General features: G+C 37.1%; 2 protein-coding genes across 8 annotated transcripts; both read right to left on the reverse strand.

Annotated features, from left to right (window-relative positions):
• Positions 1 to 873: 873 nt before the first annotated feature.
• Positions 874 to 19,970, reverse strand: ddhd2 (DDHD domain containing 2). 2 transcript variants are annotated; one of them, XM_051685705.1, is made up of 17 exons: positions 19,801 to 19,970; positions 16,979 to 17,146; positions 16,357 to 16,553; positions 13,870 to 13,959; positions 13,645 to 13,759; positions 13,040 to 13,129; positions 12,715 to 12,856; positions 12,416 to 12,624; positions 12,205 to 12,272; positions 7,809 to 7,934; positions 7,632 to 7,718; positions 7,296 to 7,433; positions 5,866 to 6,021; positions 5,667 to 5,772; positions 5,342 to 5,482; positions 5,103 to 5,247; positions 874 to 3,365 (listed from the first exon to the last, which is right to left on the reverse strand). In XM_051685705.1, exons 2-17 carry the CDS (start codon positions 17,106 to 17,108, stop codon positions 3,293 to 3,295), a joined length of 2,013 nt encoding a protein of 670 aa, XP_051541665.1. In that variant the 5' UTR covers positions 17,109 to 17,146; positions 19,801 to 19,970; the 3' UTR covers positions 874 to 3,292. The 2 variants fall into 2 exon arrangements, with proteins under 2 accessions (XP_051541665.1, XP_051541666.1); XM_051685706.1 differs by lacking the exon at positions 19,801 to 19,970 and adding an exon at positions 18,808 to 19,054.
• Positions 19,971 to 20,568: 598 nt separating this feature from the next.
• LOC127433659 (phospholipid phosphatase 5-like) lies at positions 20,569 to 26,865 on the reverse strand. 6 transcript variants are annotated; one of them, XM_051685747.1, is made up of 9 exons: positions 26,671 to 26,865; positions 26,281 to 26,308; positions 26,054 to 26,166; positions 25,681 to 25,789; positions 25,459 to 25,549; positions 24,182 to 24,245; positions 23,532 to 23,656; positions 23,272 to 23,442; positions 20,569 to 21,182 (listed from the first exon to the last, which is right to left on the reverse strand). In XM_051685747.1, exons 2-9 carry the CDS (start codon positions 26,281 to 26,283, stop codon positions 21,013 to 21,015), a joined length of 846 nt encoding a protein of 281 aa, XP_051541707.1. In that variant the 5' UTR covers positions 26,284 to 26,308; positions 26,671 to 26,865; the 3' UTR covers positions 20,569 to 21,012. The 6 variants fall into 6 exon arrangements, with proteins under 6 accessions (XP_051541707.1, XP_051541706.1, XP_051541708.1 ...); XM_051685746.1 differs by having other exon boundaries at positions 26,281 to 26,355; XM_051685748.1 differs by lacking the exon at positions 26,281 to 26,308.
• Positions 26,866 to 27,077: the final 212 nt, after the last annotated feature.

Raw genomic sequence — 27,077 nt, forward strand, 5'->3', positions numbered from 1 at the left:
AGACGGAACGGAACATAACGCAGGGGTCTCGGGACGCGTTTTTCAAAGTTAAACGACGCAACGGCCAAAGACATCCGTCTGACGCATGTATACATAGACAATTGATAAAAAAAAAATAATAATAATAATAAAATAAAAATAGCGCAGACGGAACGCAAAAATGCCCTCAATGCGTTAACAGATCACATTTTTGAGAATCGAACGTTCCAAGGAAATAACTGCAACATTCCATTGAGGTTTAAATAAGAAACAACAGTGTTCATGTATTATTATTATTTTGTAACTTTTGAACGTTTTGTTCAGCTGGGCGCTAACAAATCTGAAATTTATGACTGACAAGTCTTACAATAATCTGTATGTTCCACTAACTGTGCGTAAATAAGAGCATGTATGAACGTAATATCACCGGTTTCATGTTCTGCAAGACAACTCATTTCCTCGAGGCAAGTACGAACAAAAAGGAAACAGTAACATTCCTATGGAATAAGAACGTTTTTCTCACCTCGAATAAACGTCAAAGGCTGGACATCGGACTTCATACACAAAACATTTAAACGTCCTCAAGTAGCGGAACGTCTAGATTTAAAAGGAGAGACTAAAAGTCTCGTTATTCTTGACTTGAGATGATGGTGTTGCGTTCATTGGCTGTGTGGAATTCTTGGCGGAGGATGGGAGGGCTGTTCATGACTCTGTATGGAAAGGGGATGTTCTATAATGTGTTGGCGCACTATTCCAGACGGATAAATGGGAAATGAACAAACTTCCCGGTGGAAATGATCTGAATTCTGTCTTAAAGATACAGTGTTGGTATCTGATAAATGTCTGTCAATAGATCAAATGACAAGTCAATCATGAATTACATGGAGCACAATATACATTTTGGGTTAGAAGTTTAATAATATATATATTTTTAAATGCCAACATATCAGGAATATAATATTTCTTAGTTAATCAATTTCGAAATTAGAAAACCACTGACCAAAGTTTACAATGAGTTAATATTTTAGATAAAAGTTACATTCAGGTTTCTATTACAATGCACAAAGGGACATTAGAGTGGATCATGAAGCCTGCCTTGAGAATATGGCAACAACACGGTAATACTCAACAACTCTCTGTGATGGGCAGTATTAGCTTAACTAAATTTCTGAGTAGCAATGTGGTAGCTTCGATTGTTTTTAAATCAAGACGTTTTCAGTAGCGACGCTACATTTTTGACTATGTAGCGGCGTAGCGTTGAGAAAAGCTACACCGCTACATCATGCCTTGTACCCGGTGTTTACTATCGCCAGTTTTGAATCAAAACTAAAGATGTCCGATCACAAATTAATCGCTCATCTGAGTCGGTTCTTTAAAATGAATTGGTCACACGTGAATCGGTTCGCGATTCAATCTGAATGCCTCAGAAAGCTTGCGCGCGCACTGCTGAATCATTTACGCGCGCTCTCACTTTTCAAAAAGCTCACGGAGTATTTTATAACAAAAATAAAGATACCGCTGGTTGCAGCGGATCTACAATCAATGGAAATCAAACCTGCAAATGCGTCCTAACATTTGCCAGTCATGAAGGTCTTTATAAAGTTCAACACGTGTGCAGCTTGTAAACGACTTCTGCAGGTAAATACATTTTCCAACCAAAAGAGTATCAAAACACGTATTAGCCTACACAAAAGCACAAAAAAGTACCATGGCATTACCATGTTTTTTGGAAGCACTATATTAATACAATGATATATGAATATGGTAATCATATAGCAAAGTACAATGGTATTTTTTTTTAATTACTTTGAAGCCCCATGTAAATAAAATAGTAAATGAATATGGTAATCATATATCAATTTACCATGGTAGTAACATGGTATTCTTTGAAGTACTTTGAAGTACCATGTAAATACAGAATGGTACATAAATATGGTAACTATATATCAAAGTACTATATTACTGATACCACCAAAAACACATTGTTATTGCCCTGATGTGCTCACACACACACAAGAAATTTGGCCTCTGATATATCCTGTAATTCTGTGTCTAGCTGCTGTACTTCTGTATTGAATAGATGAATAGTATACTGTATGTTCGCATAGTACACATACAGGAATGTGCAAGTGAAATTATGTTTAAATGGGTATGGGTTTGTAGAGGTAGTAGTATAAATATGAAAAATAAAATGTAAAAATAGTGACTTTAAATGTTGAACACATGGATTTGTATAAGTAGCATGTCTAAAAATGAATTTACATGTTTGTTTTTTGTTTGTTTTTACATGCACATACCGGTATGTTTTGCTCCTTGCATTAAACTGTATTATACTGTACCATGCAGTAGCGGTTCTAGCTTGTATGGCGCCTTGGGCGAAACCCACTTCAACACACCCCAAAGTTGTTGGGGGGGGGGGGATCTGTGAGGGTGCCTCGTGCTGCCCCGCCCGCAAGATGCCGCTCTGGGCAACTGCCCATGTCGCCCATGCCTAAATCGGCCACTGGTACCATGGCTTTGATAAACATCATATGAATATGTCTTTTAGGTGCTTTGTCTATAACGGTATGCTCCGTGCATCTGCGGTTGAAAAAATATGAAGTAGCTTAAATGTAGCAAGCTACTTTTGGCATGTAGCTTGTAGTGTAACTTGCTACTTTCTCTGAAGTGTAGCTTTTAGCTTAGCTTAACACATTTTTCTGTTGAGTAGTTTGTAGCTTAGTTTGCTAAATTTTTTGAGCAGCTTGCCCAACACTGGCAACTCTTCAGGTGAGATTCCAAATTCAAAGTCTACATTTTTAGGCTGTTTATTAGTTAAAATCCACAGAGTTATTTACTTGACTTATGGTGGACTGTGCTTTAAAGTTTGTCAGTATTATCCACATTTGTCCTGAACGCGAAAGTGTCATAATGGATACCTGCTTTTGTCTTCTGGTCTTCAGTGTTTTCACTCGCACCGGAGTAGGTTTTTAGCAGATAATGTGATGATTAGTGTATTAAATTTGAAAAAACAAAACATATGGCTCCATAGTGCCGATACTTTACAAAGATGACCGTCTTATGACAGTGCCTCACCCGAGAGGGTAGATGTTGGCCCGAAGTTAGTTACATTGATATTATTAACTACTTAAGAGTTGTTATGACAGCCAACAACTGCACAAGTTGAGCCTGAATGGTTTTTCTCTGTCTGAATATGGAGACTGGAACCAAAAACAGTCCAGGGGCAATCAGAATCATCATAGTGCCGCCCAGAGGTTGGTCAGGAAAATGGTGGATACAATAGGCATATACAGTGACAATCAGGAAAGAACATCTATGACTGAGATCTTGAAGGAATGTTTGCATAAAGCTCTCTCAGAACCAACAGAGCTGTGTCCACTGACTCCCTGCAAACACAAAAGAACTGATCATTTCAGACCACACAAATAAGTGTCATCAAGTTAAAAAGATACATGATATATATATATATATATATATATATATATATATATATATATATATATATATATAGTGACAAGAAAAAGTATGTGAACCCTTGAGAATTAGCTGCTTTTCAGCATTAATTGGTTATAAAATGTGATTTCATCTTCAACAAATTCACAAGTATAGACAAACACAATGTGCTTAAGCTAACAACACACAAACAATTATAATCTTTCATGTCTTTACTGAACACATGTGATATAGTAAAAAGTGATATAAAGAGGATTTAATAACTGGTCCTCCTTTGCCAGCAGTAACCTCAACCAAGCGTTTCTGGTAGCTGCGGATTAGACCTGCACAACACTCACAAGGATTTTGGACCATTCTTCCTTACAGAACGGCTTCAGCTCAGCCATATTCTTAAGATGTCTGGTGTGAACAGCTCTCTTGAGGTCATTCCACAGCATCTCTATTGGGTTAAGGTCTGAGCTCTGACTGGGCCACTTCAAAAGGTGGATTTTCTTTTTTTGAAGCCATTCTGTAGTGAATTTACTTCGAAGTTTAGGGTCATTGGCCTGCTGCATCACCCAGCTTCTACTGAGCTTCAGCTGGCGCACAACCATCCTGACATTATCCTGTAGGATATCTTGATAAACTTGAGGATTACTTTTCCCCTCAATGAAAGCAAGCGGTCCAGGCTCTGAAGCAGCCCCAAATCATGATGCTCCCTTCACCTTACTTCACCGCTGTGATGATGTTTTCATGTTGGTATACGGTGCCCTTTTTACACCATATGTAATGCTGCATGCTCTTTACAAACAATTCTACCTTAGTTTCATCAGTCCACATAACATTTTCCCAGTAGCATTGTGGAGTGTCAAGGTGGTCTTTGGCAAACTTCAGGCACGCAGCAATGTTTTTGTTGGAAAGCAGTGGCTTCCTTCGTGGTGTCCTGCCATGTACACCATGCCTGTTTAATGTTTTCTGTATAGTAGACTAATGAGCAGATATGTTAACCAGTTCCAATGATTCCTTCAAGTCTTTAGCTGTTACTCTAGGGTTCTTTTTACCTCATTGAGCATTCTGTGGTGTGCCCTTTGAGTCATCTTGGCTGGACGGCCACTTCTAGGGAAAGTAGCCACAGAACTATATTGTCTCCATTTATAGGCAATTTTTGCTATAGATATTCAACTGTGGACAGATGAATATCTAAGCTCTTCGAGATAACTTTGTAACACTTTCCAAAGCAACAATTCTTGATTGTAGGTTTTTTTATTTTTTATTTTTTTTTTTTTGCAAGGCATGGTCCACTTCAGCAGATGCTTCTTGTGAATAGCAAACTCAAAATTCAAAACTCATAATCTATCCCACACCTCCAATCTTGTTTAATTAATTGGATGCCAGGTTTGCCATCTCCTGACCCTTAATTTGCTTTTGTTGACATCATTAGCCTAAGGGTTCACATATTTTTTTCCAACAAACACTGTGAATGTTTGAATGATGTATTCAATATGTACAAGAACAATACAATAATTTGTGTGTTATTAGTTAAAACAGATTGTGTTTGTTCATTATTGTAACTTAGGTGAAGATCAAACCAGATTTAAGACAAATTTATACATAAATGCAGGTAATTCCAAAGGGTTCACATACTTTGTCTTGCACTGTACATGACAGATATGGTCCAGATTTTGTCTTACCAATAGCACAAATGGCTCTGTATTGCAAACAGGTACTCATTGAAACTCTCAATTGGTGTCTCCTGAAGAACATAATCAATACGTTGCCCAAGATTCAACATCCCAACCTTGGTGAGCTTCCCATCTTCCTGTTCCATTGGAGAGACTGGAATATAAATAATAATAATAATGCTAAGTAAACAGTTTTTATTTTTATTTTTAGTCAGTTCTAACTCATTCACTGCTTGTTCATTAGATACCTTCTGCTTCATCTGCAGGGGACATGGAATTGACTCCACCCTCTGCAAGCGCTGGTGTGGGTACTTGAGAAATGCTCTGCCAAACCATGCGCAGTGAGCCCAGTAAATCAGAACTGACTCGAGTCAGTCCATCTTTCAGCTCTGTTGACATCAAAGGCATTATAATAATTATATAATTATAATAGTTAGCCAAAATTTATTTTACAATATTCAAATTAAAGGGACAGTTCCCCCAAGAATGAAACCTCTTTTCCTTTCCTCAGAATTTTTTTTTTGGGTGAACTATCCCTTTAAGGATTTATCTCCATAAAATAATGTGAAATACCAAGATGCATCCTCTTTCTGCCTTTATGATGGGGCATCAACATGGGTGGTAAGTTCACATCTGGAGGCAAAATCATGGGCTCGATTCGATATGCCACTGGGTCAAACTGCACAGAATACATTTTATGGTGTAACAACACAGTTACATGAAGCATGGAGAATTATAAGGTTCTCAGTCATTGTTTTTTTGGTATTCTTACAGGATGGAAGATGTTGTAGAAACTCTTGCAGGTAGGGAAGCTATAATTAGGGTCGATCCTCTTCAGACCTCTAACAATCAAAAACATTCCTATGGGTGAACCCATAGCAAAGAATGCTTGGGGATGAAAGGCCAATTGAGGATAATCAATGGATACCTGTGGAATAAAGCAGCAGTTAGTTAGCAACAGCTATTTAAACAACGATACATATAATTTTTAGGAAGTTTTACTCATATCAATGGAGACTAGCAAAATCTTTTTTATAAATATTTGTTAATAAAATAAAATAAAAAAAAATCTATATTGGGGGGCCTGGGTAGCTCAGCGTGTATTGACGCGAGTTCGAATCCAGGGTGTGCTGATTGACTCCAGCCAGGTCTCCTAAGCGACCAAATTTGCCCGGTTGCTAGGGAGGGTAGAGTCACATAGGGTAACCTCCTCGTGGTCGCCATAATGTGGTTCGCTCTCGGTGGGGTGCGTAGTGAGTTATGTGCGGATGCCACGGAGAATAGCGTGAAGCCTCCACACGCGCTATGTCTCCGTGGTAACGCTAAACAAGCCACGTGATAAGATGCACGGATTGACGGTCTCAGTGTATACTGTATATTATTTTTATTGTATACAGTCTTCTTATTTTGTGTATACTGTATATTGTATATTATTAAGTGTATATTGTATATTGTGTTGTGTAGCAAGATGTGTAAACTGTGTTATGTGTAAATCAGATGTTTATTGTAATTGTCATACTACTATGTTGCTTGGAATTGCACCCAAGACTTTCACCCACCGTTGCACTTGTGTATATGGTTGAGTGACAATAAAGGGATTTGATTTTATTTTGATTTGAGACGCGGAGGCAACAGAGATTCGTCCTCTGCCACCTGGATCGAGGCGAGTCACTACGTATCAACGAGGACTTAGAGCGCATTGGGAATTGGCCATTCCAAATTGGGGAGGAAAAAAAAAAATAAAAATCTATATTAATAATTGCTACCAATTCATTACTAATTTTAATCAAACTAATTACATAAATTCAGATTAATTGCAAATCACAATTAATTGCATAATATTTGCTGTTAAAGGCCCCCAAATAAAGACAATTTAATATGTAATTATCAAAATTATCTATCTATAAATAATTTAACTATTTTTTAATTTAATTAATCACAGTGAGTTTAATCAGCAGCCTTAATTTTAATACATCATGAAATAATTTAACATACAATGTAATTTTAGAATAAATAATTACAAATACAATGAAATGCAATTATAAATAAATACTTTTCATTATTCTTTATGCTCACATTTTATTGTATATTATATTATTTGCCTATTAAATGATTGATTTAATTATTTCTTTATATATTTATTAATTTAATTATATGATTATATATAAATAAGATGCACTATAATATATAGTACTTTGTTACCTGTCCAATGCCAACATCAAAATGCTGATAATCAACTGCACTTGTGGTGGGGTTCTGATGTTCTCTAGCACTTCTCATCCCTAGACTTGGGGTATATGTCTCAGTTTGGGCTGCATGTCCACCTCCAGTTCTGGAGTGCTGTTGGATATTCAAGAATGAGCTACTAGAAATGTGTAGAAATATTTAATTCAGCAATCTTAAACAATGGACTCTAATCTCTCATTCCTTCCACTTCAACATTTCTGGGTGTGGAGAGGAAACTTCGCTCACAATTAAGCCGATACTACAAACTTTTCCACTCCTTTAATGAGCCAGAGAGAACATTTCAGGAATTACCTTCCATTTCTTCACATAGTTCATAATCTTCTTGCGAGGACCAAGTGGCATCCCAATATCTTTAAGATCCTTCTCTGAGCAGAGCATCTGAAAAGTTTTAAAGGAAATACGAGGGGTGAAAATAAAGAATGTTGTGTTTTTAATTTGTGATTTAAGTTTTAATCACAGAAAACTGACCAAGGACTCCATATCCACTTGTTCTCTCTGCAGTACTTTGAGGTGCTCCTCAAACCCCTGGTCCCTGAGCGCCTCCTCCAGGTTCTCATAGGAACAGCAGGCTGTCTCAATGTGAGGATCCTCTAGCTGTGGAAACCACAAAGCCCTTGGTCATCAATCCTTAACGAATGAGGTGCTTTTAAATATGAAGGGACAATAGGAGGCTCTAGTCCATAAAGGAAAAAGCTAAAACTTTTAGGTTACCACATCATTTTAGATGTTAGGCTACTGCAACACTACAGTTTGATGAAAAACATTCTAACAGTTGCATTAAAAATGACACAAGTCAAAATGTGAAGTAAAGGCCTTTGTGTAAAAGGTGATAACATGATATTTAAATGAGAAACATTAGCAACAGTCAAGAAACAATCAGTGTTGGGGAGTAGTTAAGTAACTAAAACTAGCGAGGCTACTAACTTGTGCTTCAGTAGCATGTCAGTAGTTCAGCTATTTTCACAATAATGTACCTTTTCCAGTAACAAGCTACGTTTTCCAATGAGTAGCGCTGTAGCGTCACAAAACGCTACATTTATTACATTGTATTGAGAACGTAGCAATGGACCCTTTTCACACTTCTGGCTTTGGAACACAGAAGTAAACTATTGCAGGGTAAACTTCTATAGCGGTGAATGGGAGACCACAGCAAATATTATTTTTGCTTACCTATTTTCTCCAGCAGCGAAAGAACAAATCCACTATTATGTTTCCATGATTTTCCACAAGACAAAAAAAATAGAGAGCGGTGGATTGCCACGATGCCCAATTTACAGTCACTCCCACAGGAGCTGTATTAGAAACCCCGTCACAGCAGTGCTGATTCGTTTTTTTAAACTAATTCCAGGGTAATATAACACAAAGCACAATGTTATAAATGTACACTAAATAATAAAAAATAAAATTTAAATATAAAAAGTTTGCTATATTTACTGCTAAATATGGAAACACGTCATCACAATCGGTGAAAAAGGTTAATTCTCTCATGATTTACTCACCCATTTACTCATGCCATCCCAGATGTGTATTACTTTCTTTCTTCTGCTGAACACAAACAAAGATTTTTAGAAGAATATCTCAGCTCTGTAGGTCCATACAATGAAAGTGAATGGGTAACAAAATTTTTAAGCTCCAAAAGCATATAAAGGCAGTGTAAAATTAATCCATATGACTGAATTTTAATTAATGTCTTGTGAAGCAATATGATTAGTGTGGGTGAGAAACAGATCAATATTTAAGACCTCCACTTTAACATTCTTTTTTTCTTTTGGTGATTCACATTCTTTGTGCATATCGCCACCTACTATTCAGGGAAGAGAATTTATTGCAAAAAAAGAACTTAAATATTGATCTGTTTCTCACCCACACCTATCATATCACTTCTAAAGATATGGATTTAACCACTGCAGTCTTATGGATTACTTTTATGCTGCCTTTAAGTGCTTTTTGGACCATCAAAGTTTTGGTCATCATTACTTGCATTGTATGGACCTACAGAGCTGAGATATTCTTCTAAAAATCTTTGTTTGTGCTCTGCAGAAGAAAGAAAGTCATATACATCTGGGATGGCATGAGGGTAAGCATTTTCATTTTTTGGTGAACTATCCCTTTAAGTTAATCAGTTCTTTTGGACAGTTATGTAAATAAACCAAGTAAAATTAACCAGTTAAAATGATTCCCTTATTTTTAGCGTTGGGAACTCTGATTCATTTTAGTTAGTAAGTACTTTCAGACGGTTCATGTACAGTGCTGTGAAAAAGTGTTTGCCCCATCCTTATTTCTTCTGTTTTTGTGTATATCTCATACTAAATTGTTAAAAAAATTCCAACAAAATCTAACATAAAACAAAGGCAATCTGAGTAAACACAAAATACAGTTTTTAAATGATAATGTTATTTATTGAAGCAAAAAAGTTATCCGATACCAACTGGGCCTGTGTGAAAAAGTATTTGCCCCCATAGTTACTAAATCTTCAAATCTATGATTCTGCATTATTAATGGGGTTCAGCTGAACTAGACACACCCAGGCCTGATTACTGCCAGCCCTGTTCAATTAAATCAACACCTAAACAGAACTTTTTCAGCAGCATGAAGTTGGCTAAAAGGTCTCATCCAGTAGCACACTATGCCAAGGTCGAAAGAATTCCCAGAAATGAGGAAAAAGGTGATTGAAATACATCAGTCTGGGAAGGGTTACAAAGCTATTTTAAAGGCTCTGGGACTCCGAAGAACCACAGTAAGAGCTATTATATCCAAATGGAGAAAACTTGGCACAATAGTGAACCTTCCCAGAAGTGGCCGACCTTCTAAAATTCCTCCAAGAGCACAGCGACGACTCATCCAGGAAGTCACAAAAAAGCCATGGACAACATCCAAGGAACTGCAGGCCTCTCTCACATCAATAAAGGTCACTGTTCATGACTGCACTATCAGAAAGTCACTGGCCAAAAATGCCATCCATGAAAGAGTGGCGAGGCAAAAACCACTGCTAACCCAGAAGAATATTAAGGCTCGTCTGAATTTTGCCAAAACACACCTTGATGATCCTCAAAACTTTTGGGAGAATGTTCTGTAGACTGATGAGTCGAAAGTGAAACTGTTTGGAAGACAGGGGTCCCGTTACATCTGGCGTAAATCAAACACAGAATTCCTCAAAAAGAACATCATACCTACGGTCAAGAATTGTGGTGGTAGTGTGATAGTGTGGTGATGCTTTGCTGCTTCAGGGCCAGGGCGACTTGCAATAATTGAGGGAAACATGAATTCTGCTCTCTACCAGAAAATCCTAAAGGAGAACATCCGGTCATCAGTCCATGAGCTGAAGCTCAAGTGCAACTGGATTATGCAGCAAGTCAATGACCCAAAGCATCCAAAGTCCACCTCTGAATGGCTCAGAAGAAGCTAAATTAAAGTTTTGGAGTGGTCTAGTCAAAGTCCTGATTTGAACCTGACTGAGATGCTGTGGCAGGACCTTAAACGAGCAGTTCGTGCTCGAAAACCCTCCAATGTGGCTGAACTAAAGCAGTGTTGCAAATAAGAGTGGGCCAAAATTCCACCACAGCGTTGTGAAAGACTGATCTCCAGTTATCGGAAGCGTTTATTTGCAGTTGTTGCTGCTAAAGTTGGCACAACCAGCTATTAAGTTTAAGGGGGCAGTACGTTTTTCACATAGGTGATATAGGTGTTGGAGAACTTTTCTGCGTCAATAAAAAATAATATATATATATATATATATATATATATATATATATATATATATATATATATATATATATATACACACTACCGGTCAAAAGTTTTGAAACACTTACTCATTCTTTATTATAATTTTTTTTCACATTTTAGAATAATAGTAAAGTCATTAAAACTATGGATTAACATAAATGGAACTATGGGAATTATGTTGTGACTAAACAAAATCCAAAATAAATCAAAACTGTGTTATATTTTAGCATATTCAAAGTAGTCACCCTTTGCCTAGAATTTGCAGACATGTACTCTTGACATTTTCTCAACCAACTTCTTGAGGTATCACCCTGGGATGCTTTATAAACAATACTGAAGGAGTTCCTATCTATGTTGGGCACTTATTGGCTGCTTTTCTTTATTATTTGGTCCAAGTCATCCATTTCAAAAACTTTTTTTTTTTTTTTTAATTACATTTTAGATTTATAATTAAATAAATTAATATGGTGGCACAATTATATTTTTGTCTACAAAACTAATTTCAAACATTTAAGCATACGACCTTCGGATCAAAAGATTTTTAAGATCATGAGAAACATTTCAGTCAAGTGTTTCAAAACTTTTGACCGGTAGTGTATATATATTTGAAAAATGTATTTTGTGTTTACTCAGGTTGCCTATGTTTAATGTTGTATATATTGTTTGAAGATCTAAAACTATTTCGTATGAAAAATACAAGAAATCAGGATACTTTTTCACATCACTATAAATGAACTAATTCGCAACAGTGATTCACTTTTAAAGGGATTTTACGTTCAGTGTTGTTAGTTACCTTTTGTTAGTAGCTTGAAATGTAGCAGCCTACTAATTTTTTGGGGTTTAAAGTAGCTTTACTGTAGTTTAACTATAAGTTATGAGTACCTTGAAGCTTGCGAAGCTACAGTTTCAAAGTAGCTTCCCCAACACTGGTTATGGTAACAGATTAAGTGATATTTCTTATGCGCCTCATGTGAGCCAGTAATGTCCAAAAACTTGGATTTTATGCATCTCAAAACTCAAAAACTGTATTATTTTACACATGAAAATTGAAACACCACTGAAATTTATATTTTAATGTATTACTATAAAATTTTGATAATCTTTTTAAAAAAATTATAAAAACATTTCTGTGACAAACCTCATCATGTGCCGTGCCTTCTGAACTTGACTCTTGATTGGTCAGGAGATCAAACAGGATCAATGAGCCTGCAAAAGGCAGGATACATTTTTCAAAGGCTTATTTTTAAATAAATATTTCCCATGTGAAATATTTGCAATATCAATAACAAGGGTTTTTTTCAAAACTAAAGTGTTATTCTGCTTAAAAAACAGTACTTGTAGCTTTTTACCTAGACTGTGTCCTGCCAGGGAAACGTATCCAGTGAAGTGTGGATGCCTCTGGAGGAAAAGGCTGTGCAGACGGTTGATTTCAGAGGCCACTGTATCTACAATGGTCTGGCAGTATGTAGCGCTATTGTAGAAGAAAAGGTCCAGCACTGTGTCATTGCTGAATTGACGCAGGCGGCTAATGCTAGGAAGTGTGATCCTCTCAATGTCTCTATTGAGGTACGAAGTGAAACAGAAAAGAGTTATGTTGTTTTCCCCAACAAAAATTCATTTTTTTCTTATTACAATTCAAAACTCTTACTTGTCAACTCCAGTGGTTTCACCATGCAAGACTCTGTGCCAGTTGACCGGAAGGTACTCTACTCTTCCAATTGTGCTTGTGTCCTCACCCTGCCTGAAGTGACTGTTTATGAGGCCGTTGGAGGCATTACGGAACTCATTCACTGCAGCAAGGAAATAAAAAATGTCACATAACTGCTGTCATAAATAGTGCAATAACATGGAGCATAATTAAGTGTCATAAATGTGTCTGGCTAACTACTTTGCAGTTGCTGAACATCTCTTGACACTGTGAAAAGATGCCTGTATTTAGTTTTTGCTTATAGAGGTTAGAATATTCAGCTCACCACACTGGACAATGCCCCGGAGCCGTACGTCACACGCTGGACCAATACCGTGAACCATGAATACTAGGTGGTCTACTCTCTCTGGTTCTCCTTTGGAAACATAAAAACACACTGGATTACTATCACACACAGCAACAGAATGATGTTGAACTAAAACCCAATAAAAATGTGAATCATGTCTAATCTTGAAAAATATCAACAACAATGGTTCCAGCTAAAAATCATCTTAAGATGGTAGGTGGTCTAAACTGGTTGAATTGGCTGAGCTGGCAGACCATGTTGGACCAGCCATCATGTTCCAAAAACCAATTTGACCAATTAGTAACTGGTTAACCAGATTTGCCAGATCCCCACTAGCTGGTAATCCAATTTGGACCACCAAATGGCCAGCTTGGACTAGCTAGAAACCAGCTACCATGTTCCAATATACAGCTACCATCTTAATCTGGTTTTAACTTGATTTTCCACAAGGAAAATATTCAGTTAGCATCAAAAAATGTTGTTTTTTTGTTTTATAAAGTTTGACAGTTATACACTAATACATATGGTCACATTTCACATCTTACAAACCATTTAACCTGAGGAAGAACTGACACTGCACTTACCCTCTGGTATCTCCACTGAAATATTCTCAATCCCTCTCTTTAGTGTTCTAGGTTGAGCCCGCTCAGTCGGGGAAGGGGGAAAGTCCTTGAAGTTGTTTGGATGCTGTGTCATAAGCTGAGGTAATGCACAGAAAAACACACGAATTTACTAGACAAGGGACTTTTTCCCTTTGTAAACAGATTAGATTAAATTAGATTAGATTAGATCGATTTTCTAAACAATACCTTGGGATTGTGAAGGATGACAGTTTCACCTGTTGGGAGCTCCAAATTTGTCTTCCATTCATCCAGGGTAACTGCAATCATATAGGCGTCCTGTGTTTTATATAAAGAAGAAATGTACTTTGCATTAATGCGTTTATACAGGGGAGAGTGGGACAAGTTGTCACAAAGGGAAGTTGTCACAAGGGCTCCTATAACTACAGTGGAGAGAAAAAGTATGTGAAATTAGCTGGGTTTCTGCAGTAATTGGTAATAAAATTTGATCTCATCTTCATCAAAGTCACAAGTATAGACAAACACAATGTGCTTAAGAACACACACAAACAATTATAATCATTCATGTCTTTACTGAACACATCCCATTAAACATTCACAGTGCTGAAAAAAAAAGGAAATGAAACCTTGGATTTAATAACTGGTTGATCCTCCTTTGGCAGCAATAACTTCAACCAAGCATTTCCAGTAGCTGCGGATTAGACCTGCAGAACGTTCAGAAGGAATTTTGGACCATTCTTCCTTACAGAACTGCTTCAGCTCAGCCATATTCTTAAGATGTCTGGTGTAAATGGCTCTCTTGAGGTCATTCCACAGCATCTCTATAGGGTTAAGGTCTGAGCTCTGACTGTGCCACATCACTTTTTTTGAAGCCATTCTGTAGTGAATTTACTTCGATGTTTAGGGTCATTGTACTGCTGCATCACCCAACTTCTACTGAGCTTCAGCTGGTGCATACCCTGACATTATCCTGTATGATAAACTTGAGAATTACTTTTTCCCTTAATGATGACAAGTGGTCCAGTCTCTGAAGCAGCAAAGTAGCCTAAAATCATGATGCTCCTCCACCGTACTTCACCGTTGTGATGATTTTTTCCATGTTGAAATGCTGTGCCTTTTTTTTTTTTTTTTTTTTTTTTTTACGCCATACGTAGTGCTGCTTGTTCTTGACAAACAATTAAACATTAGTTTCATTAGTCTACAAAACGTTTTCCCAGTAGCGTTGTGGAGTGTCAGGTCATCTTTGGCAAACTTCAGACATGCAGCAATGTTTTTGTTGGAGAGCAGCGGCTTACTTCATGTGTCCTGCCATGGACACCATGCCTTTTAAATGTTTTCTGAATAATAGACTAATGAGCAGAGATGTTAACCAGTTCCAATGATTCCTTCAAGTCTTTAGCTGTCACTCTAGGGTTCTTTTTTACCTCATTGAGCATTCTGTGGTGTGCCCTTTGAGTCATCTTGGCTGATGGCCACTTCTAAGGAGAGTAGCCACAGAACTATATTGTCTCCATTTATAGACAATTTGTCTAACTGTGGACAGATGAATATCTAAGCTTTTTGAGATAAAAATCTTCTGAGATCTCTTTTTTGCGAGGCATGGTCCACGTCAGCACGTGCTTCTTGTGAATAACAAACTCAAAATGCTTGAGTGATTTTTATAATTCAAAGTAGCTCTAACCAACACCTCCAATCTCATTTCATTAACTGGATGCCAGGCTTGCCAACTCCTGACTGTAATGAGCTTCTGTTGATGTCATTAGACTAGGGGTTCACATACTTTTTCCAAACTACACTGTGGCTGTTTTAATGATGTATTCAATATGTGCAGGAACAATACAATAATTTGTGTATTATTAGTTAAAACAGATTGTGTTTGTTCATTATTGTAACTTTTAGACAAATTTATACATAAATACAGGTAATTCCATAGGATTCACATACTTTTTCATGCCACTGTATAGTAACTACAAGGTGTCATGTCAAAAGTCCAATTGCACAAGTGCTTGTTTGGCGGAAATTAGAGGTAGACCGATAGATATATCTGTTTTACTGATTAATCAGGGCCAATAGTTGCTTTTTCTTCATCCATGTTCCTTTGTGGCCAGCTCTGAAAGATTCCACAGTTAGAACGACTTGGTTCTATAGTATAACAGCAGCCATTGTAAAGGGGCCAAGTCTCCATCATTTGAAAATAAGAGTTCCCGGTGTGTTTTGGGCTTGTGTGAAGTAAAAAGTCCCATGTTATGCACCACATTTTTTTTCTGGTTATTGGGATTTTGGTTAAACTGCATCTGGGATTTTATTATTTTTGGACTCTTGTAGCCTCTATGTCTGCCTGTCATAGTAAGGAAATAATTAGACTTTTTATTTTAAATTCTATAAATCGATTTTAAAAACTATTGGCTAATTAATCGGTTATCGGCCTTTCCCACCATCTTAGTTATCGGTCAACCTCTAGTGGAAATGTTCAAAAGTTTTTCATAGCCAAGACTTTAAGGTATGTGCCAATACAGAAATTGAACAAAACAAAAAAAAACAAAAAAAAATCATAAGCTTGAGAAATATTCACTGGAGTAAAAAGTGTTACAACCAGCCCAGGTCTCCTGTTTTTCAGATTTAAAATATGCTCATAACAAGTTAAAAACTGCGGGAAAATTAAAAAAATAAAGATTCCTCATTCTAAGAACGTGGAATTTGTTCACCGTGACTCACCTCTAGAATACCACTGAGTTCTTCAGGATAGGGAGTGTAGGTTATATCTTTACTGCCTTTATGGAACCAGGAGCAGCGCCTGACCTCGGTGGGCGCTTGTTCCCAGTACATAGCATACCGTCTCCTTTCACGCAGCCTGACATCATATCTCCTTCCTTCTGTAGCCACCACCACTTCCTCTTTGCCACTTTTCCCAACTGCAGAAAATCCAGATCCCACAGTTATTATTCAAATGCATTTATGTCATATGACCTTATGGCATGATATTACAAATCAACTATATTTTCAGCAATTGCTAATTTTTAGACCAAAACAGCCAGAATATAACTATTTTCCACCCTCTTTCTGACCCCTAGAATTAAACAGGCTATTTTTGTCACTCTGCACGTGTAAATGGGGTGGTCATGTGTTAATATAATTTTACTATTTTGGGCACGAGACGTTTTTAGAGCATATTATTAATAAATGGTCTTTTTGGACCAAGTAGGAAATTTCAGTTCTGAAAATTATAGAATGCTGTCATCGAACACTTTTGTTTCAATAGATCAAGAAAACTCTAAATCGAACTCTAATGATATAATCTCTAATGATAAGTGCTCATAAGAGCAAGGCAAAGTAAGACCTCGATTGTAAGCATCCTCCAGCCGCTGTGAGTCTTCTCTGCTGAAAGGTTGCCAGGAGTCTTTGGAGTCCACCAATTGGTTATAGAACCAGTGGTACTGGACGGGTTCATACGGCTCAGCAGTGTTCATGCTGGGAATGTCAGGGATGACACTTCAAGGCCAATGAACTGAAAAAAAAAAAAAAATCTGATTGAACATTGTGTACATAAATTCAGCAGTGTTTTTAACCTTACAATCTGCAGGCCAATCAGCATGTCTCTTGCCTTGGTTAAAAGTCTCTTCTGTTAACAATTTTTTTTTTTTTTTATCTGTTGAATACAGTGGCATTGAACAGAAGTGTAACTAATAAAGCAATAAACCACAGAAAACAGTGCTTTACAGTGATTTTACCATGGTTAAGGGGTGTTCTTAGGCACAATGCGAAGCAGAATAAAGCAGCAACAGCAATATGATAATAGACACCAATGTTCAATAAATAGTTACATTTATTAATATTAAAAATCAGATTAAACATTTCTGGCAATTAGTTTAACTGTAGGCTGTTTATGGTTTCCAAGAAACATAGAAATTGGTGCATTAATAGAGATTATAAAACAGATGGTTGGATGCTGATTGGTCAATAGCAGTGCTTTATTCAAAATAAAGCACAGCTATGACCTTCTCACTGAGCTTCTATTTGTATCACTACACAACACCCATAGCTGACCTCATTCTTGTAACATAGTAACGTTCTGTTTACTCTTTATAGAGCTGTTCAGCTTGTAGTCCAAAAACCCGGAAGAGAATTTCCTATGGGTTTTTATAATGGGGGTTTTCAATTTATGAGTAAAATAAGGTCTGTGGTAAACATTACTTGAATACGTGTGGACGTTTTGTTCTACAACATAAATTACACACTTTTCATACCTCAAATGTGAATTTTGAAGCCGTATGGAATTGCATACTTAAAAAAACAAAAACAAAAAACAAACAAAAAAAAAACATAGCAGCTTCAAAATTCACGTTTGAGGTATGAAAAGTGTGTAATTTTACTCACACCCAAAAAAACCCATTATAAAAACCCATAGGAAAATGACGTGGCGAATTAGACTTCCGGGTTCGCCTAGACATGACGTCACGGCCGAACAGCTCTACTGTAAGGGACTAGTAGAATGAGAGTGATTTTTTTTATTGATTTTTTTTAAATGACATCCAGAAAACACTTTTATTACCTGTCAGAGATATCACTAAAATAGTTGCCATGAAATATTACACCTGTCTCAGTCCTATGCTGGGAAACAGCAGGGTAAAAGATATCCGCGGGTCGCGGTCAGGTTTAATAAATATTTGTGTCCTCAATATTTTTATTATGTGAAAATCGTTTTATAAAAGCAATAAGGCAGTCGAGGCTGTACCATATTGTGAATATAGCCAGATTAAATGTGCGGTCACATCACACGTGTGTTTATTGGCATGTTCCAATAGCTTCGAAACAATCTAAATTTAGAGTCAGAACTATCCCTTTTAAAATTGTAAATAAATTACAGAATTTTGTTTTACATAATAACCTGTTGATTTCTGAGGACTGGAAAAAGAGTCAAATAGACAACTTTATGACTAAAGCTCAAAGCTATCATAAATGATGACAGAATTTTCATTTTTTGGCTGAACTATCCCTTTAAGAACTAAAACTGACCTTCCCAGTGAACAAAATAAATCCATCCTGCTTTCTGGCCTATATTTACATAAAGGTAGCAAAAGAGAAAAGCATGCTAATGTTAAAAGTTTTTCTAGTGTAATTTGACAATGATACATTTTTTTTGCCTTAAAAGTTTTCAAGCATCCTTACAGTGATCGTTAACATCTTCAATCAAAGTTCAAGAAGCGTGGATACGTCATCACTCTGGTGTCGGCTTCTACATAAGAGCCCTTCTATCCACGGAAGCTTACAAAGTTAGCAACTCAATGCATAACGCAGCGCTCCCATACACTTTCTATGAGCATCTCCACACTGGCAAGCGAACAAGAGGCCGTTTTTTTGTTTTTTTGGGGATTTTTATGATTTTTGTGAGGAAACAGCTCATCTCTTAACGAATTGACAGCCTGTCGGCTAATCTTCAACATGTTTTACACTAAAAAATCATTTTGGAATTAAATATGTGTGGAGTTTACTATGATAAAACGGCTGTGACACGGAGAATTTGCGACAGGTAGGTGTCAGTTTACGGCTTTTCTTTATTCATTTGTATGGTATCCGCAAACGGTGACTTACTGTCGTAACACGCTAGTTGACCGTTACACTCTCTACTATGGTAAAAGCGTGGAGGTATTTTATTTATATATAGAAGATCTCTGGCTACATTACGTAAAGTCAAATTACTAGCTGGCCCTAGCGTAAAATGCCAATAAAATACAAGGTGTAAATGACACAAAACAACTAAATTGGGTTTAATGTGAATTATCATCATTTGAAACGAACATGATGGTCCGTGTTACTGTTTGGGTTTGTACATTAAATTGCACTATAAACTAGGACACGGCGGCGTTGAAATGAGTGGATGAGGATACTGAAAATCTAAACTGTATCTGTATTGTTATGATCAAATTGGCGGACGTTTTTTCCATAACACAATTTGTGAAACAGTGTCTCGAGCAACATATAAACTGTATCTTGCGGGCTTACACAAGGACAAACTGATTCAGACAGCACCCCATTAAGTCTTTCTACAAATGTGCGAATCGCGATGTCAGTAAATACTGATGCCAATTATTGAGAGCATTTACCATCTTAGAACTGTGAAGAAATAGAAGAAAATGTAGGAGTGTATCGCTATCTACTCACCGGCTGCTCTTACGGATACACTCTTAGGACAAAATGACTTCTGACACAAAACCTCCGATTTGGTGTTCAAGCCTGAAGCATGCAGATCAGACAAGACCTGATATTTTATTATGGTCTATGAAAAGTCTAAAGGTCGAATAAGTTGGGAAACAGATGACCAATCTGTGTGATAAGAATAGCCCAAGTCAATGTGTCAAAAGCGGAGTAAAACAATCACATGATCTCAAAATAACACAACAGAACCATAAATGACCAATAGTCTTGATTTTCAGTGTGTTGCATAAGATGTTTATGTAGACTTTTTTAATTAAAATGACCTCAGTGGTCAATGATGTGTCAATTGTAAAGTAATTGTGTCTTTAAACATTTAAGCAACAAAAGTAAAAGGTTTGGACACAACTATTCAGTCTTTATTATTTACTACTTTCCACTTTTTACAATAATAATAAAGTTATTAGAACTCAAATAATCAAATTGTCTTCAAACCTAATTTCAAGCATTTAAGCATAAGCCTTTAAATCAAAATTCAGTCAAGTGTGTCCAAACGTTCGGCTGTTAGTGTAGCCCACTATGAAATCTTTAGTTTTCAAGTTGGTTTAACTAGACAATGGAGCAATTACATAACTGACTCATTGTTGGGACATTGTGTTTCCTCAGTGATGATCCAAACTGTACCATCTGCTCCATGGACAGTTAGCTCATAGACCAAAGTTCTCATAGCAAATAATGCTCTATAATGTGAATTGAACATATTCCAGCAATCCATAATAAATCATTCACAAAAAAGGTTTATTATTGACAAAGATATTGGAAGAAGATTTCCATTATCATACAGTCTAATCTGGAGTAATCTATAAATATGTCTGCTACGCAGTAAAATAGACCTAGAAGCTGTTGTAACTTATACATTACGGACTTTAACTGATTTATTTCACATATGAACCTCAAAGAGCTTGACATGATACAAGGTTTTAAAGACATTTTCAAAGAGCTTGACAATACACAGAAAAAATTCATTGTGAATATCGACAACAGTATAGAAAGGCAAAAACATGAAATGCCCGTTGGTTGACAGGCAGTATACACAAAAATAGACATAATCGTAGCAACTGGCTTCAGGAAGTTTATGTATCCAGAGTCAGCTGATAAAGTAAACTTTGACACAGTATTGTGGTTGTTGGTCTGGTCGAGGTAAAACAGAATTTAGAGTCCCTACAAAGGTAAGAGGTAGCCTGGGTTGGCTTGCTTGCGTTCCTGTGCAGGGACCGCTTCCTCTCTAATTTTGAGGGGTCTGTGGCAGTCTGAGTCGCAGAGAGCTGGGTAATGCTGTCGGTAACATAAGTAGGAGAAGGCCAAACCAAGGAGGGATCCCACCAACACATCTGGAAAAGAATGGGAGATGAAGAAAAGGTTAATGATTCGAAACTATAAATATCAATAGGGCTATGATGATGCCATACCTTCTGCTGTGACATGAGCAGAGGTTGGTTGGGATGACGTAATTATGTCGGCCTGACAAAGCCAACATACATTCTACAATTTTGATTGTTTTTTCTAAATCCCTACTTTTTTTTTCTAACACCAAGAGCTTTCAAGCTAAATCCACCAGTTTTGGCACAGACCTTCAGACTGTTCAAATGTGCTATATTTTTACTAACTGAACAGACTTAAAGGGTTAGTTCACCCAAAAATGAATATCCTCTCATCATTTACTCACCCTCATGCCATCCCAGATGTGATTTTTTTTTTTTTTTTCTCCTGAACACAAACAAAGATTTTTAGAAGAATATCTCGGCTCTGTAGGTCCATACAATGCAAGTGAATAGTGACCACACCTTTCAAGCTCCAAAAAGCACATAAAGGCAGCATAAAAGTAATCCATATGACTTCAGTAGTTAAACCCATATCTTCAGAAGTGATATGATAGGTGTGGATGAGAAACAGATCAATATTTCAATCCTTTTTTACTCTAAATCTCCACTTTCACTTTCAAATTCTGAAAGTGAAAAGATTTACTGGAGATTTACAGTAAAAAAAAAGGACTTTAATACTGATCTGTTTATCACCCAAAGTGATTGCATCGCTTCAGAAGACATATATTAAGCCACTGGATTCTTATGGATTAATTTTGTTTCCTTTATGTGATTTTTGGAGCTTGAAAGGTGTGGTCACTATTCACTTGCATTGTATGGACCTAAAGAGCTGAAATATTCTTCTAAAAATCTTTGTTTGTGTTCAGGAGATAAAAAGTCACACATCTGGGATGGCATGAGGGTGAGTAAATGATGAGAGAATATTCATTTTTGGGTGAACTATCCCTTTAAGGTTTTCCCTTGGTGGACAATCAAAAATCCCATAGATTTCCACTGAAATTTCTAGCATTAGCTCCTACTAAAGCTTTCAAGCAACATCAAGCAACTCGGCACAGACCATTAAACTATTCTGATGCAGGTTGCTATATCTTTTCTAACTGATTGGACCTGCAGACGATAATCAAATACATGAATCCCAAAAGTCCCATAAACATCTTCTGACTAAATGTTCAGAGTCTGTCTGGAATTAATCTGTCAACCAACCTGTCAATCAATCATTCACCTCGCAATGCCTTAGCAACCACCCAGAAAACCATAGCAACTGCCTAGCAACCACCTAGACACCCCAGCAATGCCCTAGCAACCAGTCAGACTGACTGTAAGACCTGTACAAACTTCAAGCTTTTAGACAACTCTTTGTCAAGTCTGCTTTGTCTGATGTCTGCTTTGCTGTTAACAAATTTTTGAGTGCTCCAACTTTAGCGGGCTACCGTGGACACATTGTCAGGGTCCCGGTAATGTTCTTTCTATGCTGGGTGCAGGTGGCTCGACAGTGCAATAGTCTGTGCACAAAAAGAGCAGAAACTCATGCAATCAATTAAAACAGGAGATATAATTTTTTGCCTTCAAAGGTTATTACGGTTTGCCCTCAAAGTCTGTGACCATGTGCTTGCTTGATTTCCAGGGGACGAGCACAAACAGTGGAGCTTTTAACTCAGAAACCCTGGATTTAGCATGTTTCTAAGATTCAGAGAAACATCATAGTGGGATGCGTTCCCAAGAGGGCGTTGTAGCAGCATGATGTATCTTGTGATGTATATTTATATTAATACAAATATATAATTATATCAGATATGATATTGTATCAAAATAGTAGTAGCAGTAGTAAACTGTAGTAGTAAATAATAAAAATATTACTAAACAACTTAAAAGATAACAACAAAACTATTTTGGCTGCACTCTTCTGTGTTAATTTGTGCTAATTCATCTTTTAGTTCACTAGCAACAGTTAAGCGTATAGCACTGATTTGATCCAATGTAAAATATAAAATGAGCTGTTAATAATCTAGCTATATTACTTTAATTATATATCATCCTGGATCATTTGCACCAGTGTAATATTATTCATGGAGAATAAAAGCAAGGTAAAAGTTCTCACCTTGCCAGTGATGTTTGTAGTCACATGTTCTCGAAAGGGCAATCAAAATGGCAAAAAGAAGGGGGGTGAGGAAGGCACACAACCTCCAGGCTTTGCCTCTGCCCACTGGGCTAAAACAGTGGAGTTTCCCTGCCACGTACAGGGCAGTGAAGCCCAGACCAGCAAACGCAACTATGAAAAGAGAAACATTTGGTTACAATCTCAGATGGCTGCACTTTCTTCTGGCAAAGTTGTTGCTAAATATGCAAAGCAACTCTTACAGGAAGAGTGTCCACTAGGGAAGCTCTTCCTGCCTTCCATTACAACATCCGGGTCACCGCTACAGTGAAGCTCTGGGTTCATTTGGCCATCCGGGAAACAACGGTAGAAGAAATCAGGTCGTGGCCTGGCAGGGAGGAAGAAATTAAGTTTTATGGAAAGGGACTGGGCCTGAGCCTGAGGGTGTCTAGTTCTCTGTTCAGTCTGTTCTAGCTCTTAAAGAAATGAAGTGAAATGATGGGATCATCAGTGAGAATGTATGAGCTTGGTTAGCAAAACTGGCTTTTTAATAGGGAATGCATTACCAGCATGAAAGCTCATATCAAGAACTTAATACATTAAACATACATAAATATTAAATGAACAAAAGATAAATAATTGAAAAGTGACTATATGCATGAGCATTGATCCTTTGATCCTGAAATGTACTACATAAGACTAAGGCTACACAATATGGTAAATCAAACCAGAAGATGAAATGGTATTTTTCATTGGTAGTTTCATATTACAGGTACAAACAAAAGCAAACAAAATCACACATCCTACCATTGTATTATTATTGATGCGGCATATTTTAGTGGACAAAACTCCCCTAAAACCACTTATTTGGTGCACCTAGTGCAAAATTCAGACAAATAGTCTCATCACTCACCTGCCCACAGCTAGCTTGATTGCATTAGTGAAAACTCCATTTAACACCAGGGTCAAAGTCACAGCTGTGTCATTTAAAAGACATAGAGAATTCCATTAGCTAGCAATGACACATCATCTGATGCCACTGTACATAATCTCTTTACAGAATCACTTTTGATACTTTGTATCAGTGTAACTAAAACAATACTGGGAGGTTTGAAGCCTATTATAAATGTAAATAAGACAGTCTCTATGGAAGTCATTTGGATTACTTTTATGGTGCTTTGTTGCCACTTTTGAGCTTGACAGCCGTAGTCCTCATTCAAATTTATTAAATGGAAAAGAGCAGCCAGGTTATTATTTGAAGATTCACCTTTTGCGTTCCACAGAGGAAATAAAGTTATAAAGGTTTGGAAAAACATGAGGGTGATTAAATGACAGAATTTTAATTTATGGGTGAACCTTCATTTGACTCACCCTCATGCCATCCCAGATGTGTATGACTTTCCTCATTCTGATGAACACAAACAGAGATTTTTTTGAAGGATATCTCAGCCCTGTTGGTCCTTTCAATGCAAGTGAATTGTGGCCAGAAATCTGAAGGTCCAAAAAGCAGATAAAAGCAGTTTAAAGTTTATTTATAAAACTCCAGTTGTTAAATCCATGTCTTCAAAAGCGATATGATAGGTGTGGGTGAGAAACAGCTTAATATTTAAGTCCTTTTTTTTTTTTTTTTTTTTTTTTTTCAATAAATCTCTACTTTCACTTTCACATCTGAAAGTGAAAGTGGAGATTTAGAGTAAAAACTAGACTTAAAAATTGTATCTGTTTCTTACCCACACATATCATATTGCTTCTTAAGAGATGGATTTAACTACTGGAGTCTTATGAATTACTTTTATGCTACTTTTATCTGCTTTTTGGACCTTCAGATTTTTGGCCACAATTCACTTGTTTTGCACCTACAGAGCTGAGATATTCTTTTAAAAATCTTCAATTGTGTTCAGCAGAAGAAAGAAAATCATACACATCTGGGATGACACGAGGGTGAGTAAATGATGAGAGAATTTTCCTTTTTGGGTAAACTATCCATTTAAGAAGATAATTTGTTGATGCCTTGCTTGAATAGTTTAACTGCTGTGATGGCAAAATAAAATAAGAACACTAATTTCTACAGTGATTAGTACAATTAGTAAATATTAAATCATATAATTCTGCATATGAACTATTTCTCTGACTGTCATGAAGATGTTTTTCTCAAAGAGGAAAGAGTATGTAAACTTCATCAGAGCTCACCCAAGGATGCCTCTTTGACCTCTCCCTTTTCAGCTTGTTTCAAAAAGGCAAAGAAGAAGATAACCACCAATGGAGTACAAAGGGCAATAGTCTGCATAAGAAGATTAATCAGAGAAAAATGCAAATGAGATGCACCATACACATCATCTCACACCCCTTCATGGTATATTTAAATGTTGTTTCATGTCTGAGTATCCAGAACAAAAAGTTAAGATAACGCACAAACATGAGATGAGTGGAAACATGGTCCTTTTTGACCGGATGGAACCTATAGAGCCAGAGTTCCTCAGGTTGGATCTCACGTCTGAAAGGAGGCAGCTCCTCCGTTATGCTGCAAGAACATAACAACAGCCTGAGAGGACAATCCACAAATCCATGACAAACAGAGGTGCAATTCCAGAGACATGGAAAATCTTCCCACATAGTTGTGAGAGAACTTGACGCTTGTTTGTCAACAGAACAAAAGCCTGGCTGAACTGGTTATGAACGAGGAGTTGGTACTAGTTAGATGCAGCAGCAAACCCCCAAAAGTAGTTCCGAGTAATTGGAAATCTGTCTTATTTTTGATCAAAATGCAAGCAGAAAGTGTACTTACAGAAAAAGACCTAGAAGTAGCAGACGCACAATAACTTCAGCAATGAAGCCATAATTAAAACTCTTCTTCATCTTTGGTCCAAGTTTGTCATTGGAGACTGTTCCACCTAAAACCTGAAAGAAGAGCATGCATGGATTTGCAATAAGAATAATACATTTAAATACTCTGAATTAAATATATTTTATAATCCAACCAGTATCATCCGAGATCAACCATTAAATGTTCACCATCAGTTTGATTTGTAACACCAACAGTCTGCCACCAACAGGAAGATAAGATGGGAAATGTGACTGTCAGTTCGGCTGGACACGTTAATATGTAAATATCACAAGAAAAGAAACCATTCACTGGTGTTATTCAAAACGAGGACTGAACATTACACTCATCACGCCTGCAGCACGGAAGTGAGGACTGATATTTCAAAGTGAGAAAACCAGAGCACCACAAGAAAACGTGTCAAGTGAGATAATTATTAATCTGTTATTAGTCTGAGCTTCCGCCACCTGCCGCGCGACCCTCAGCGGCGCATCTGTGATATATTTGCTTACGAACATTTCCGCAAACACGACATCGCACATCCTCCGTCTTTTGTCTGCAGCGCGAAGTTGAATACAGACCTTCGGATTCTTTCTTTTTTCGTCTAAACCGACGCCTCGCCGGCTGTTGAAAGCAGTCACCGGTGCAGAATTTCGTGATGCCTATCATGTATAATTGACATGTCCAGCAGCAACTGACCGCGGTACAGATCAGAGATGAAAAGACCTAACGAGGCAGTGAATGCTGGCATTAACACGTCATATAGTTCTATCGGGTGTCCGACTCGCGAGCGAATCGTTCTTTTTGATCGGTTCTTTTTAAATGATTCGGTTGAACCGAGTCTCGAAAAGTTTTAGTATTATTATTATTATTATTATTATTGTTGTTGTTGTTGTTTAGACATTTTTATTACGTGTACAAATAAGTCGCGAGAAGTTGGGTTGTAAAACTGTGAGGAGGTTGACGTGTTGGAAATGGAATCATAAAC

The sequence above is a fragment of the Myxocyprinus asiaticus genome, chromosome 43, assembly GCF_019703515.2.
Source record: "Myxocyprinus asiaticus isolate MX2 ecotype Aquarium Trade chromosome 43, UBuf_Myxa_2, whole genome shotgun sequence".
Lineage (NCBI taxonomy): Eukaryota > Metazoa > Chordata > Actinopteri > Cypriniformes > Catostomidae > Myxocyprinus > Myxocyprinus asiaticus.